The sequence below is a fragment of the Aedes albopictus genome, chromosome 3 (genome assembly GCF_035046485.1).
Source record: "Aedes albopictus strain Foshan chromosome 3, AalbF5, whole genome shotgun sequence".
NCBI lineage: Eukaryota > Metazoa > Arthropoda > Insecta > Diptera > Culicidae > Aedes > Aedes albopictus.
This window is the reverse complement of record NC_085138.1, coordinates 124,224,168-124,241,223: the sequence shown is the minus strand read 5'-3', so window position 1 is coordinate 124,241,223 and position 17,056 is coordinate 124,224,168. Positions and strand designations below refer to the sequence as shown.

General features: G+C 37.5%; 1 protein-coding gene across 1 annotated transcript in view; it reads right to left on the bottom strand.

Annotated features, from left to right (window-relative positions):
• Window positions 1-8,792, bottom strand: part of LOC109413914 (uncharacterized) — a 64,956-nt gene extending 56,164 nt beyond the window's left edge. The window contains exon 1 of the mRNA XM_062861302.1: window positions 8,669-8,792. Within this exon, the coding sequence (XP_062717286.1) occupies window positions 8,669-8,738 (70 nt within the window). The 5' untranslated portion in view covers window positions 8,739-8,792. The remainder of the gene's footprint in view (window positions 1-8,668) is intronic.
• Between the last annotated feature and the right edge of the window lie 8,264 nt (window positions 8,793-17,056).

Below are 17,056 nucleotides of genomic sequence, written 5' to 3'. Positions count from 1 at the left end.
AATAATTTGGTGTCTGCTCTTGCACACAGACAATACCTAGTCGCGCTTTCTGCAGCGTGACATTCTTGTTGCCGGGTTTTCTCTCAGTTCACCTTATTGACGCGCTTCATTAGTCATTCAGATGCCGCGCATAAATAATAATTTGTTTTGTAGACCCTGATTTGAATGGTGGTGCTGACTTTCGTTCGTTCGTTCGTTCGCTGAAATGAGTTCATCCGTCAAAATGTACTACGTAGTGCGCGAAACTATCGCTCTACATCGATGACGACGGTGCGCGGTGGAACGGTTGACAGTTTCCCTGCAACGTAGTTCCTACAACAACTCCGCGGAATTGATTTACATCTGTCTTTCAGTTTTCTGCGCCGGTTGAATGGGTCCGTTCCATTCCATATTGTCTAGAGGTTGCCATTGTCGAAGCAGCGCAGCAGCTATCACGCCTTATAGTTTCGTTGACGGACGGGACGGAGGGCGGTACTTAATATCAATCCGTCCGCAACCAATCCGATGCCAAACCGCAATAATGGGTCATAATGGTAATCACCGGAGTGGACGTGCAGTCATTTGCCGGCTTGCGCTCGTCGTCGGGCTATCCTTTCCCGGAAGGGTTGTCACAAATTGGAACAACTGTTAGAAAAATGTAATCACGTGCCAAACGTTTGTTCGATTGGAGCGAACTTTCACCGTTATTGAAGTGGGTGATTTGTTTGAGTCTATGTTTTACAAGTTTGTCGTTATGCGTTGTTGTAAAATAAAAGTGTACATTTACACTACCCGTTAACAAGTATTGCAACAATAATGCATCACCTTCACTCACTTTGATATCTCTTAAACCAGAACATCTACAAGAATGATGCCTTCAGAAAAGTTGTTGATTTTAGACTACCGTGATTTCGGGTGAAATTGATCGACGAGAGGGCAATTTTAATTTGTCAAAAATAAAGCTTTGAACTTAAAACAATTTGTAGAAAATGACCATAATCTGGCTCAAGGGTCAAAATGACTGTTTTAGATCTGTTTCTAGTTTCGTAAACTATATATGAGTATGGACAATTCCTTCAAATTTGTTTCCATAGCTTGCTGCAGTGATACCATCTTGAATTCCTCCACAGATTCCTTTAAGAATTCATCTAGGGATTTCACCAGACAATTCTTCGGGTATTTGTCCTGGGATATCTTTAAAGGTTCCTCCAATGATATTTCTAGTGCTGTTTTTAGGGTTTCCTTCAGGAATTTCTCCAGATATCCTTTAAGGTATATCTGCAGATATTCCATCAGAGATTTCATCCAGAATTTCTACATATATTCCTTAAAGAATTCCTCCAGAAATTACTTCAGACATGGATTTCTCCAAATTCCTCTAGGGATTGCTTTCAAGCTTCCTCCTGGGGTTTCTTCAGGAACTCTCCCAGGGATTCCTTCAGGAAGTCCTCTGCGTAGTCTTTTTGGGATTCCTTTAGGATTTCCTTTGGAATTTCAGCGATGTTTTCAGTACTTCCTCCTGGGATTTCTTCCGAAACTCCTCTTATAAGTCCTACAGAAATTGATCCTTGGATTTCTTCAGGAATTCTTCCTGGGATTCCTCCAAGAATTCCTCAAGGGATTCCTCCAGAAATTTCTCCAGAATTCCTCTGGTAATACCTACATGCATTTCTCTAAAAATTCTTACAGGGATTCATCCGGGAATTCTGTAGCAATTTCTATAGAGATTCCTCTAGGAAGGTATTCCTCCAGAGATTCCTACAGATCCTCTTAAGATACCTCAAGGAATTCCTCTAGAGATTCCTCCAGGAATTCCTCCTGTTCCAGTAGTTCTTCAAGGAAATCGTCCAGGAATTCCGAGAGGGACTTCTATAAGGATTTCTCCATGGATTCCCCATGGAATGTATACAGGGATTCCTCCAGAAATTTCTTTACCCGCATGTCTCCAGGAATTTCTCCAGTGGTTCCTCCAAGCATTCCTTCAGGAATTCTTCTTTGGTTTGCATCCCTCCAAGAATTCCTTTAGGAATACCTCCACAATACATACGGCAATTTTTCCAGAAATTTATCCAAAAAACCCTCCAGGGATTCGTTCAGAAATACCCCTTCAGGGATTTATTCAGGAATTATTCCAGGTATTCCTCCAAGCATTCCTTCAGAATTTCATCCAGGCATTTCTCCTAGGACTCCTCCGGGAATTCCATCAAGACTTTCTCCAGGGATTACCCCAGGTGTTTCTCCAGGAATTCCTCCAGAAATTCCTCCAGGAATTCCTCCAGGAATTCCTTCAGGATTTCCTCCAGGAAATCTTGCAGGAATTCCTTCAGGAATTCCTTCGGAAATGTTTACGACAATTCCTCCAGGAATTTCTTCACGGAATCCTCCATGCAATCCCTCATAAATTCTTGCTGGAATTTATACAAGAATTCGTCTAAGAATTTTCCAGGGATTCCTCCGGGATTTCTCTCAGGGTTTCCTCCAGAAATTCTTCTGGGACCTCCTCTAGGAATTTCTTCAGAAATGATTCTCGGGAATTCCTCTGGGATTTTTTTCAGAAATTTCTTCAAGAATTTCTCCCAGAATTCCTTCAAAGATTCATTCAGGGATTTCTTCAAGAAACCCTCTAGGGAATTCTCCAGGAGTTCCACCTGGGATTCCACCAGAAATATGTCCAAAAGATCCTCCAGGCATTGTAAAAAAGTCCTTTAGGATTTCTTCCAAGATTTTTTTCCAGCAATTTATCTAGGGATTCTTTCAGGAATTCCTCAAGTTGTTTCTTCTCCCAAATTTCCTCCAGGGATTCCTCCAGGAATTCATCAAGGGATTCCTTCAAGATTTCTTCCAGAATATGTTCCAGGCATTCATCCAAGAATTTCTCCTGCGAATCCTCTAAGAAAATCTCCTGGAATTCCTCCAGGGATTCTTTCAGGGTTTTCTTCGGGTACCCGTGCAGGAATTCATCCAGGTATTTCTTCAGGAATTCCTCCACACAATTCCACATGTACAATCTCAATTTTTGATATAAAATAAATCATCCCATGAACTTGTACTCCATGCTGCAAACAGACCATCTTATGGTTTTGCAACATTTTATAATATCTATTCGATGTGAAAACATTGATTCAAAGCATTCGATTAAATAGGTGAATCGATTCTGCTGGTCCGATTCGAATCGATTCACAAAAATCGATGTCGCAGCCAAACTTGCCAAATGCTATGCGTGGCTCATATAGCCGAAGCAGTACGTTCGCGGAAATTCAGCAAGATCATGCTGAGGGTGGCCGGTTCCATTCCCGGTCAGTCAAGGATCTTTTCGTGAAAACAATTATCTTGACTTCCTTGGGCATACGGTATCTTTGTGCCTGCCACATAATATGCGGTTTCGGGTTATTTGACCGAATGCCGTTTGGTCGAACCGCATTTTGCCAAAAGAGTCATTTGGCCATATTAGCATAACTCGAAAGAGCAGGTATATGATTCAAAGAAGGAAAGTCGCTGGCAAAAAAATTATAGTTTCAACACGTACATTGTTTATAAATGAGTCATTTGAGTATTATTGTTGAGGGGATTAGAAGCAAAGGGGTGTAAGTGACAAAAACCCACTTTCGAGTAAATGAAGTTCAAAGTTTGTCACCAAATTTTCGTACCATACAGCAGGGTTCCTGATTTCCACTTTTCATCTTCTTCCACATTCGAAGACAGTCAGCAGCGAACGGTTGTCGCTTTAGTTCGTGTGTATGCTTGTCAGCGACGACAGCAAACTCCGGCGAACGGTGGGAAGCCACACTTGGAAATTACTCATTCGTCCATATTCGCATCGCAAGCGAATGCGATTCGTGAGTGATGCGATTGATATTGTGCATACGAATTTTTGATGTTTTCGAATTATTTACTTTGCTAATCTAGCATTTCAGCAACAATACAGTAAAAATGTATGCATTACATGCAGAAATTCTCTTCTACTTATGATAATAGCCGCTTCGAACGCTCACCGGCATTCTTCACCATTCGCCATTCATTCATTCACTTGCGATCCAAACTGCGACGAATGGCAACGAATATTCATGTCAAGCAGCTGGCTTATCGCTTCCCACTGGTGATGGGGTGCGTGTTTGATCACGACGATCCGTTTGCTGCATCTTTCTCGATTCGCTTCAGCAAAGGGGAGTGAATATGAATGGAGTGAGGCGAATATACCGATCCTTGCCATACAGAATATATGAAGTATCAAAATGAGTGTAGAATTAGCATTTAAGTTAAAATACACATTAATAAAAACTAAAAAAAAAGTATCAAAATGGACCCAATTTTCTCCGATTTCTTGGCATTTTTTAATCATCGTAGAAATAAACCTAAAAAAGTTCTTAGAAGCTTGAAATCTGAAGATTGAAGTAATTAAATGACCATTAATCTAAGTTATTAAACAAGATAGAATAGCCTATTATTAAAAGGAGGAAATATTTCTGATGATTACATTGGCAGCTAATAATTTACCCAGATTTTGACGGCGCCTCCAAATTCTTTTGAACGTAATTCGGCCAAACGGCATTCGGTAAAAGGACCCTTTCGGCCAGATGGCATTCGGCTAAATTACGTTCGGCCAAACGAAATTTTGCCAAACAAATACCAGTGTCATTGAATTGATAGAAATCTTTCCATTTAAAATAAGTTTACTGATGGATGATAGTAACCAAATTAGATGTCATTTTTCGAGAGTAGTGATCTACAGGGTACGTGCAATATTTTTGCACTAAATCATATCGTAATCATAAAACACGTTTTAAAAATAATTCGACAATAGATCTATACTAAATGTTTTTTTCGCGAACAATTGTGATTATTTCAATGATTTAGGAAGAAAAAAGTGGTTCTAATATCGATAACCTTTTTTGAACAATCCTGAGAACCGCTGCAAGTCCGTTTTAGTGTTGTTCTCTAAGCTTTGGTCAACAATTGTGTTATTTTAGGTAAAACTAGAATAATTTTGTGTACGAGGAGCTCCAATGGTATCATCGTTATGTGTGCCGTTCAAAAAATATCCCATAAATTTGAAAAAGAGGTTTCTAGAAGACGAAAATGCGAAGAACTTGAGTATAAATATATGGAGCAGCTGCATACTATCTGTATTTTCTCAGCTGTCAAGCTGATTTTTTCAGTGTAGTTGGGGGATTCCATAGGCTTGTTACCTACAAAAGACTACATCGCTGGAATGGAAGATAGCGGAGAAATAACTGGAAGAAGTCGGAAATTCTAATTTGAGCAATGGTATTCTACTAGGGCTGCTCAAACATTTATGAGAAAATTTTAAACTAAAATATCCCAAGTCTGACCACCTCAATTTGCTGTTTTAGACTCCCATAAGCTACAGCACAAATTTGAGCTGAATTGATAAGTTCTTAGGTATCGCTCGACTAGTCTGAAGTTTATATGGTAAAACTGGTACAAATATGTGCAGGAATGGCATAGTTTTAGTTTTCTGCCACTAGATGGCACTGGAAGCGTTCACTAACCCCTATTTTTAGTATTATTATAGGGAATTCTATGCGGAACATCTTTGTTGAAGACCGCTAAGTGATCCGATGCTTCCTTTAAAAAAGTTGTACCCTAGACTTAGTGTATCGAAAAAACAACCAGTTTTTATTGATGCTATTCGATAATGTGTTAAAATCACCACGTCAAAACTATTTAAATTATAATTTTTGAAGCATATCATTACGTCTCGTGTATCATTACACAGCGTAACAAAAATTAACTTTTTGTCTGTCTCAAGAGCAAACTTATGTGTCTCCGAAGGATTTTGGGCCGCTGAATCCGAATCCGGGCTCAGATTTGCTCTAACACGTCACAATTTTGAGCTATACCTCAATTTATAGGGCAAAATGTGCGATTTTGGGCATTTTTGACTGCAAGCCATTAAGCAAGGAAATATTTTTTTTAAGCAATCAAAAGATTAATTGGTCAATTAACATCTAAATTAACGACTCGTGCAAAATATTTCGTTTTAACAAATCGAATTTGATTAAAACTATCAATGATTTATGTTAGGTTCGATATTTCCCATACAAGTCATCCTCCAAAAGTTGCATGCAAGTTTTCATACTAACATAAAATGCTTAAATCTATCAAATTTGATTAGGTAAAACAAAATATTTTGCATGAGTCGTTAATTTAGATATTAATTGACCAATTAACCTTTTGATTGCTTAAGAAAAATATTTCCAAGCATAATGGCTTGCAGTCAAAAAAGCCCAAAATCGCATATTTTGCCCTATAAATTGAGGTATAGCTCAAAATTGTGACGTGTTAGAGCAAATCTGAGCCCAGATTCGGATTCAGCGGCCCAAAATCCTTCGGAGACACATAAGTTTGCTCTTGAGACAAAAAAATGTTGCGCTGTGTTATCGGGCTTTTACACATTACATTCTACTGATTTAGGGCCCATATAGTCGAGGCGGTAAACGCACGGGTATTCAGCATGACCATGCTGAGGGTGACGGGTTCGATTCCCGGTCGGTCCAGGTTCTTTTCGTAAAGGAAATTCCCTTGACTTCCTTGGGCATAGAGTATCTTCGTGCCTGCCACACGATATACACATGCAAAATGGTCATTGGCAGAGGAAGCTCTCAGTTAATAACTGTGGAAGTGCTCATAGAACACTAAGCTGAGAAGCAGGCTTTGTCCCAGTGAGGACGTTACGCCAAGAAGAGAGAGAGAGATTCTACTGATTTCGTCTTATTTACACAACAAGTAGTATAATCCGAAATGTTATTGGGCACGCTAGTGTAAAACATAGGATCTGAAAATATTTTCTCATACCACCACGTTTTTGATTATTAATGGTTTAATATTTTACACAATTCACTAGAAATATGGTGCATTTGATGATGTGGGATATATATATTTATTGCAACCCTTTGATGAAATATTCCTGTTTAAGGAGAAACTTCAAAGAACACAAACATGGCTGCCACAATGGCCGACTTGGTCCCCTACTCGCGTTTTCAAGAGCACCAATCTTGAAAATTCGTAAACAAATGCGCTCGATTTGGAAAAGCTGCCTCTTTTTGCAAGTGAGCAAAGCCAGGATTAACAAGTGCGGCTTAGCTTGATGCTTCTTTCGTCAGATGTCTTGATGTTTCACCTTAAAGGTTAGTGCAAAAATGCCGCACGCACCCTGTAGGTTAGGGTGGCCCACACTTATATGAAAAACAAAAATTTCGAAAAATACCTAGTCTTACCTCCTGAATCAGTTGTTTTTGACTCCCAGAAGCTACGTTCAAAATTTGAGCAAAATCGGTTGAGCCCAAGGGGGCGCTCAAAACGCTTGAAGTTTGTATGGGAAATCTTGGCCAAATGTATGCAGAAATTTTAAGTTTTCGAATGTTGCCGCTAGGTGGCGCTGTAAGCGTTCAATAATCAAACCCTTTGGTATAATTGTAGGTGACTATATGTAAGAGAACTTTGTCGAAGACCGCGAAGTGATCCGACGGCTGTGAAAAAAGTTATACCCAAGGCAAAGTGAGGCAAAGTACTGAGATTTTATTATTGATATTATTCCTTTACAGGTATTGGAAAAATAACAATAAAGTTTATCCTCACTTTCCCTAGGGTATAACTTTTTTCACAGACGTTGGATCGCTTTGCGGTCTTCGACAAAGTTGTTTGGCATATAGTCACCTACAATAATACCAAAGGGTTTGATTATTGAACGCTTACAGCGCCACCTAGCGGCAAAATTCGAAAACTTGAAATTTCTGCATACATTTTGTCAAGTTTTCCCATACAAACTTCAAGCGTTTTGAGCGCCCCCTTAGGCTCAACCGATTTGGCTCAAATTTTGAACGTAGCTTCTTGGAGTCCAAAACAACTGATTGAGAAGGTAAGATTTTGCATTTTTCGAAATTTTTGTTTTTCATATAAGTGTGGGCCACCTTACTGTAGGTATTTATGAAATACCTCGACGAGTTATTGGTTTGGTGTTGAGGACTGCTTGAGTTCTTATTCAGTTATGGAAAAATCATCATTTCTATGGAAAAATCGGCAATTATTATTTAGGTATTGCCATACCTCATGTCATTATTCACGTGTTATGCACAGAATACACACCAGTTATTATTATAGGTATTTTACCTCTTACGCAAGGAGTGTAGAATTAGCATTTAAGTTAAAATACACATTAATAAAAACTAAAAAAAAAATCTTCTGCAGGGCTTCTTAATACCTCATTCAGGTTGTAGGTATTCGGTTTTCCATACCTGAGTTTGGTATTCTTCAGCTATTTTCTCCTGCTCGGATAAGGTTGAATAGTTTCAGTAAACTCTTTGAAATAAATTACAATAAACAGCTTTCAAACAAAAAAAAAGAAGGTGATTCAAAAGTTATGATTTTATGATTTTTTTAGGTTTGAAAAATGTTGATTTTGAACTAAACAACCAATTGCTGATTAATTCGTGTCCTTCGTCACTTCGTGCAATAAACTTGGAAATTGAATTCAAAAATTAAAACAAACGGTAGTTACTTTCACTATCAACCAAACATGTAACCATCGGATCATAGTACCGCTCTGTTTTCGCTGCAATGCCACAATTGATAAATGATCCCCATAAAATTCCGGAATGCCAAACAGCAAGCTCCGACTTTCGATTTCGCCACCATAATTTGCAACGATAGTGAATTGCACCAAACTTACCACCCATTCCCGGCCATATCAAATTGCTCATCAACTTCTTACAACTTGCCAAACCAAGTGCGGTTGTCATTTACCTGTAACGAGAGAGAGAAACAGAGAAAAAAAAAGTGAAAATGACGCCTCTATTAATAAATAGTCATCGCAAACGCAACGCAAAACAATATAGCAATAAATCACGCATTCAAGACTAATCGGTCGATTGCATTACACTACTGGCTAGCGCTGGCATAGGCGGTACTGCACCGCATGCATCTGCCATCCTGAAGAACGGCGACGGCAAGCAGTAGCTCGCTTTGTACGCCATAAAGTCTACCCCGAATCGTGAGTTGCTGCTGGTGCTGACCGACACCGTCCAACGCTGCTATTTGAGCACGCCAAATCATAAACGATAAACAGCCCAATCAGATCCAGTTCACGATGCGCCTCGAAATGGACGGGAGACCGCCGCCGCCGCACCGCACCGGCAGCCACGTGCAATGACAGTTAGCGTGTAAAATATATCGCCCAATTTATATCTTCATGTGTGCACTGTCTGTGCAGGTTTCTACGGTGCGGGGGATATATAGGTATGAATGTGGTGTTGAAATTCGAAACGTGCGAGCAACTTGGTACGTCGTTGTCATTGCCGTCCCGCTGCCGCTGGTGCTGGCTGGCAGGTCTTAACGGGCTGATGAAGCTTCCCGAACGTCCGTTGTTTGGGGGCGGGGCAGTGATGCATCGAACAGTGTTTACGACTTCCCATGCTTCGAATTTCAAATCCATCAAATTAGCGGGAAGTCGGGTTATCAACCTGACGGAACATCGAAAGCCAATAACATGATATTCAGCAGTTTATCAGCAATACGAGATTTGAAGGATATTTCAAGCGAGATTCATGGATTTTTTCATCTTAGTCTAACTGAGATAACGTGAAACGTCTCAAAATATTCAAATCAAATCCTCCGAAGGCATTGCTTTGAATATTTCTCAAGAAACTTCTAAATGATTTCTTTTGAGAACTCTTTGAGATGAATGATGAAAAATAGCTCTATCAAATACGTAGAAATGAATTTGCTGTACTGTTGTAAAAAGCATCAATTGTAGAAAGTACAAAGTTGCATCTAATGCAGTATAATCAATATAAATCGAATTAATACTCAGAGAAATCCTTTGGAAATTCCCATCGAGATTATTTCGTTAATTTATGCCAAAGTTCCGTTAATTTTTCGCGTTTCTTTTAGAATTTTCTTCGGAAATTTTTTTGAAAATTTTTTTATTCCTTCTGAAATTCTTTAGGGTTTTTCCTGAATTCCTCCAGATTTTTTTTTTCATTCTTTAATTTATTTTGTAATTAAGTTGAGAATTTGTTTGGAAATTCCGTTTGCTTTGCGACCTCTTCCAAAAGTTTATTAGGATTTTTTTTCCGACAATTACTTTGAGAATTCTTTCAGTAATTTCTTTGAGAATTTTCTCGGCCATTCATGTTGAAGTTCCTCTGGTCATTTCTTCTGGGAATAGCTTTGGTAATTCCTTTGAAAAATAACTCAGCTATTCGATTTGAAATTGCTTAAATAACTTCTTCGAAAAATATATTGAAAATTACAAAATTTTCTTTTTATGATTTTTTTTTTGGCAGCTGCTTTCAAAATAATTTTGGCAATTCTTTTGGTGTTTCTTTTGAAAATTATTGCTTCAGCAGTTCATTTAAGATATACATAATCGATTCCAGTCTACATTTCTTTGGGTAATTCTGCATATATTGTCTTTGCTCCGGCATTCCTTCCTTCGGGAGTTTGTCTGAAAACTGATTTGTTGATTATTTGGGAAATTTCTTAGAAAATTCCTTTTAGAGCTTCAATGCAAAAGTAATGTTTTTTCATTAATTCTTTGAAGATTTTATCCGGAGATTTATTCCGAAGTTGGCGGACAATTACTTTCAAAATTCCTGAAACAAATCGAATTGAAACTGGGAAAACTTCTTTGTAATCGTAAATCATCACGGGAGTTATTTTGGTAATTTTGCAAAAGTTCCAACGTTAATTGCTTTGAGAACTCCTTCGTCAATTTAATTAAAAACATAAGGACTGTTCAATTTATAAAACGGACAACTTGCTTGTGCGATATCTTTTTTTATTTTTCAATAAAATCATTATCAATTTATTGCGTAACTTTCTACAGCTATTCTGAAATGTAGGAAAAATATAACATTAAGCAAAATGTCCTTTATTGTGTAACTGAAGCGATTTTCGTAAAACATCAATAAAAACCAAAATTTCTCAAAATTCGACATAACTTTCCACATACTTAACATGCACATTTTCATGAAGTTTAAAATGAATTGGAAGCTTATACTATTCTACTAAAGGTAAAGCTCAATAGTTGATCAGTAATAATGCCCCAAGCAGGCTCCAGCTTGATATAGTGAGTTGCCTTGTTTTCATAGAAATTATTTAAAAATGTTCATTTAAGTCCTGTGTTACAATAGCATCACGGATTCGGCTAAAAAATTGTCCAGAGTAGTAGAATATTGCTCTCTGAAAGGTACAGAAGAAAAATTTACTTTTAATTGAATTTTTCATCAAAAATTTATTCCATAAAGATGGCCATATTAAAAAAATTCATGCTTTTTGCTCCATTGATGCAGATTTTCGACTCTAGCAAATCTTGTTATTAAATATTTCCAACTAAGTTGGCCCTATGTTATTGTACACCTTATTTAATAATAATCGGATGCAAAGTTTTTATTTTCAACATCATTGTTATGCAAAATTTGCATTAGGTGGCATTGTTATTTGGAAGAACCATCAAAGAACGAAACTGTTTTGATTACTGTGTCTGTAATGGCGCACAGTAACCAAACCAGCAATGCTATTAAGAAGCAATTTTCTGCATTTGAAACCACATTATTCTCATTTTCGACTGGATGCATAAAAATATTGATTATTTAATATTTTCATGACCTTTTTGCTTCACAATTAAATTTTATTCAAAAAATCGAATCTAACTTGAAACTTTAATATCTCAACTCTAAATATTCCAATTGAGTTTAAATTTTGCCAGAATGTTTATTACTCATGCTGCTGGAGAATGGCACATACTTTTCTGGTATTAAAAACGATATACCATATGTGAACAGTATTTTTTTATATATTTTCAATTTTCAGCAATCGAAAAATTCACCTAATTTAACATCTGGCCGATTTTCTATAAAATAAAACTATTTTTATTCGATTCAAAAATGATTACTATAATGAGAGATGATGTTCTGAAAAACGAAGCAAGCGTGGTTAAATTTGAACTACGCGTCTTCTTTTTATAGCCTTATAAAGTTGTCCGTTTTATAAATTGAACAGTCCTTATGTTGTCCGTTGTCTAGTGTAAGTAATGTGTTCAGTCTGTGCAGCTTCTGGCTGAAGACGGTGTGAATTGTCTTTTATATTTTAGCAATCCCTTAAGCACATTCGAAATTCCTTAGGATATTTCATCGGCTCTTCTTATGAAATTACTTCAGTAATTTCTTTAAAAATTTCCTTATGCAATTATTTCAGGAATTTCGTCCGGAATTCCTTCAGTATTTTTGTCCTCTCCTGATTTTTTTTGTAATTTCATGATTCTTTTGGAAATTCTGTTGGATCTCTCTCTCTCTATTCTTGGCGTAACGTCCTCATGTGGACAAAGCCTGCTTCTCAGCTTAGTGTTCTATAAGCAGGCACGAAGATACTCTATGCCCAAGGAAGTCAAGAAAATTTCCCTTACAAAAAGATCCTGGACCGACCGGGAATCGAACCCGTCACCCTCAGCATGGTCATGCTGAATACCCGTGCGTTTACCGCCTCGGCTATATGGGTCCTATGGGTCTGTTGGATACAAATGCCAACTCAAATGTGAACTCTTCCAAAAATTTCTGAAAAAAATTCTTGCGACAGAATTTGCTTTGGCTTTTTGTTTTAGAATTTCTTCTGTAATTTCTTTGGGAATTCCATCGGCAATTCCCATGGAACTTCCTTCGGCTATTTTTCCTGGAAATTGCTTCGGTAATTCCTTTAAGAAATGATTGTGCTGGAAACTGCTTTGGGAATTTCTTCAAAAAATATTTTGGAAATTCCATTGTCAATCAATTAGATAGGACTTTCGGCAACTTCTTTGGGAATATCTGCGAGAAATAATTTCGGAATAATTTCAAAAAATCCCTCCGGTGTATCTTTTGAAAATTGATGCAGCAGTTCCTATGAGAAATTCATGAGCAATTCCACGAGAAATATTTGTGACATATCTGTGAGTTCGGCAAATCTTCATTCGACGATTTCTCTGAGAGTTAATTTCGTACAAGTTCTCTAGAAAGTTCTTTCAAGAATTTCTTTGGCTATTTCATTGCGAAAGTAATGTTTTTGTATACATTTTTTAAAGATTTCATTCGGGAATTCGTCAAGCGTTTTTTTTTCAAGAGTTTGCGAAAAAATGCTTGAAAATTTTCTTTGGAAAATATTTCAGAAGTTTCTTCTTTAAACCCTTTCTTGTGTTCCTCTGGAAATTACTTCCAATGTTCCTCCGGTAATTTGTTCCGGCCTTCACAAAAATGCATAGTAATTCTTTGAAAAATATGTAGGGAAATCCTGAAGAATTTTCCCAAAAAATTTAATATTATTCATCCGGTATACACCATGTTTCTTTGTTCAAAACTTGTTCAAGAATAATTCTGATCAAGCATGGAAAAAACTTAAAAGCACTTCCCGAGGAACACTTTTCAAAGTTTTGGCGTAAATAACAAAAGATCTTGTCTTTCAATTATTTTATAAGCTCACATGAGAACCAAAAAAATCTTATGGAATGTATTGGAAAATTCCTTTTACCACGGTCCTCATATATTATTTCGTAAAATTTATCCACATTGTACACGCTCAGAAAACCGTTCTGATAAACGTGAACAAACAAACGCAAATATGAGAACAAGCAAATATACACCGTGAACTGGAACTAGTTCCAGCTGTCAATATGGGCATTCTAGAAAACGTGAAATCTAGTTCACGGTGTACATTTCTTATTGTTGTTATCGTTGCTATATGCATAGTTCCCGTTTGTTCCCGTTGCCGTGATTGGGAGTTCACGTATATCGGAACGGATTTTTTTGCGTGTAGGAGTCATTTCGGAAGAAATCCCAGACAGATTTCTTAGAAAGATACCAGGACGAATCTTAAGTGAAATTTCAGCAACTTCTAAAATAATTCCAGGCATAAACTACCTATAACTACCCGGAGGAAATCCTAAAATATTCTCGAAGAAACTGCAAGAAACCATTCCTTAAAGAACCTCAGGAGAAAAGTAAAAACTCTTGAGGAAGAGTTCATTGAAAAATTTCTGGAAGACCTCTCGGCAGAAACCTTGATGGAAGTTCATGGAGGAGCTTTTGTATTATTCCCAAAGAAATATCTGGCAGAATTTCCTGTGGGACTTGTGGAACGATTTTCGGAAGGGATTCCAAAAGAATCTTCGACGAAAATTCTGCAAGAATTTTGGAGGCTCTTCTAGAAGAATTCCTCGATAGACATCTAGAAGAATTCCTTAAAGAACTTCTAAAAAAAATCAGGTAGAGTGCCCATGATTTTTTTATTATTTTTATGTTTAAATGCTGAACGATTTACTTGAAGAGACTTTCGAAAAAAAAACTCCTGGGAAGAATTCCTAGGAAGTCTTCCTAAAAAAAAATGTATAGAAATCATAGGAGGAGTTCGCTGTAGAATTTCACGAAAACTGTCCAAAAGACATCCTGAAGGATCATAAAAATCTCGGAGCCACTTTTCAGAAAAATCCCGAGGAAATTTTGAAAAAATAACTCCTTAAGAGCTTCCAGATCAAATTTCCAGAAAATTTCCGATAGATTTCCCGGAGAAACTTCCAGAAAAAACATTCTGGAAGCTTCATTAGTATGGAAATATTTTTAGCGATAGCTGGTGCGTTTTCAGTCCCCGGGTTTCTTATAAAACAACTGTTTGTATGTAAATTGTAGTTTGCCCTGAAGATCACTGAATAAATGCACGAAACATCGGCTATAATTGAAACAGTTGTTTTATAAGTAAACTGAGGACCGAAAACACGCCGGGAATCGCACTTATCACAAAAAAGGTCGTCATCCCATCAACTTCACGAAGATTTGCAAGCGGATTTTGCTCAAAATATCCCGGACGAACTTTCGGTAGCGGATTCACGGAAACAATTAGAAAAAAAAATCTAAAGGACGGAACATTCTGAAGAATTTACGGAGGAACTTTTGGTAGAACTCTTCTGAAAACTTCCGAAAGATTTGCCAGTGAATTTCGCAGAAGATTTCTCGAAGGAAATTTCGAAAGAGTTCCTGGAAAATTATCTGGGAAACTTCTTTGAGAGTTCTTGTAGAATTCATAAAAGTTCTGAGAAAATCCTGTAGCAACTCAAGGTAGAATTTCAAAAGGAACTTTTGAAGTTCTCCTAGAAGAGATGCTCCCGCAAATTTCAAATATATTGTCCTAAGATTTTAGGCATTTGCGGAGGAATTTCCAGACAATTTTTTTGGGGAACTTCCAGAAGATTTGGCAGTAGATTTTTCTCAAGAATTTCCAGGGGAAATTTCGGAGGAAGTCGCGGAAGAATATAACAGAAAACTTTCAGAATAAATAGTCAAGGATCAACTGGAAATTCCAGAAGTTATCTTGAAAAACAAAAATCAGATGAATCTTTACTTAAAATTCTTGGATAACTTTCGGTAGATTTCCTGAAGGAACTTCTGCAGTTTTTTTTTGAGGATCTTCCGAAACAACTATTCTGGAAACTTGCAAAAGCTTTTCCAGTGGGTTTTGGAAAAGGTTTCCCGGAGGATCTTAAAGAATTTCCTAAAGGTTTTCCGGAACACTTTTGGAACAGTTCTCGAAGAATTAACCCTTCGGGACGCGCGCCGTTGTAAAAAGTACAACACTATCAAAAAACCTCGCTCGTCGTATACAGAACGAACGCGGTGCAGTTTCAGCTGCTCGATGGCGCGCGTTTTGAAAGGTTAAGAAAAGTTCCAGTTAAACTATCGGAGGAAGGCTTGGAAGCATTTCCAAAGAAACTTTTGAAGATCTTCTAGATCAATTACTGGAACTTCCATAATTTTGTTAACGTCCTGCAGGTTTGCCAGAAGATTTTGCTCAAGATTTTTCGGAAGAAATTTCGAAAGAAGTTGCAAAAGAATTTCACGAAAAGGTTTCAGCAGAAATTCTAAAGGATCTACTGAAAAATCGAGGAAGAGAGCTTTAACTTAAAATTCCACGAAAACTTTCGGTAGATTTTCTAAAGTAACATCCTGAAGAGTTCTTTTAGGAACTTCAAGCAAAACTCTTCTTCTTCTTCTTCTTCTTCTTCTTCTCCTTCTTCTTCATATCCTTCTTCTAATTGTGGCTCTACGTCCCCACTGAGACTTGGCCTGCCTCGATTCAACTTAGTGTTCTTTGAGCACTCCCACAGTTATTAATTGAAGGGCTATCTTTGCCTGCCATTGCATGAATTTGTATATTGTGAGGCAAGCACAATGATACACTATGCCCAGGGAGTCGAGAAAATTTTTCCGCCCAGAACGGGAATCGAACCCGTCGTCTCCGGATTGGCGATCCATAGCCTTAATCACTAGGCTAACTGAAGACCCCCAGCAAAACTCTCATGGGAACTTGCAGAAGCTTTGTCAGGGGATTTTGCTGAAGATTTTCCGGAGGAACTTTGGAGCGAATTCCCTGAAGATTTACCGAAAAACTTTCGGAAGAGTTCTTGAATAATTGAGAAAACTTCGAGAAGAATTCCCGGAGGAGCTTTGGGAAGAATTTCCAAAGGAAACTTTTGAAAATCTTCTGGAAGAACTGGTGCAGCAAATTTCGGATAGATTTCCGAAGGTACTTCCGGAAAAATTCCTTGAAAACCATTTTTTGAGAATTCCCAGAGAAACTTTCGAAGCAGCTTCTGAAAGTAATTACGGAGCAACTGCTGGAAGGATTTCCACCCGGATAAAAACTGACCATAGGATATTCGGTGAAAACCATTCATGTACCATACAGTGTACCAGCTACAATAAAGTGTATTGTAATTAAATGGATCGCCAAAAGCTGTGCACATTGTAGCTACTATACATTTACATCCGATCTTTATGTAACAATATATTATACTGTTTTTTTTTACGTTTGAACCATTCACTATTCCGAAATATTATTTTTCCGTGCATTTTTAATTATTTATAAGGTTTTAAGATTTTTCCGTCCTTTTTTTTTTGTTGATGTTCGTGACGTTTTTGTTCCAAAGAAAAGGAAAGAGAAAAAAGTGAATCAGTTGAAACATCTATTTAAAGCCAATAAATTGTTTAAATAGGTGGTAAACCAGGTGTCCTCAGGACTGCAGATCCAAGAGATATGA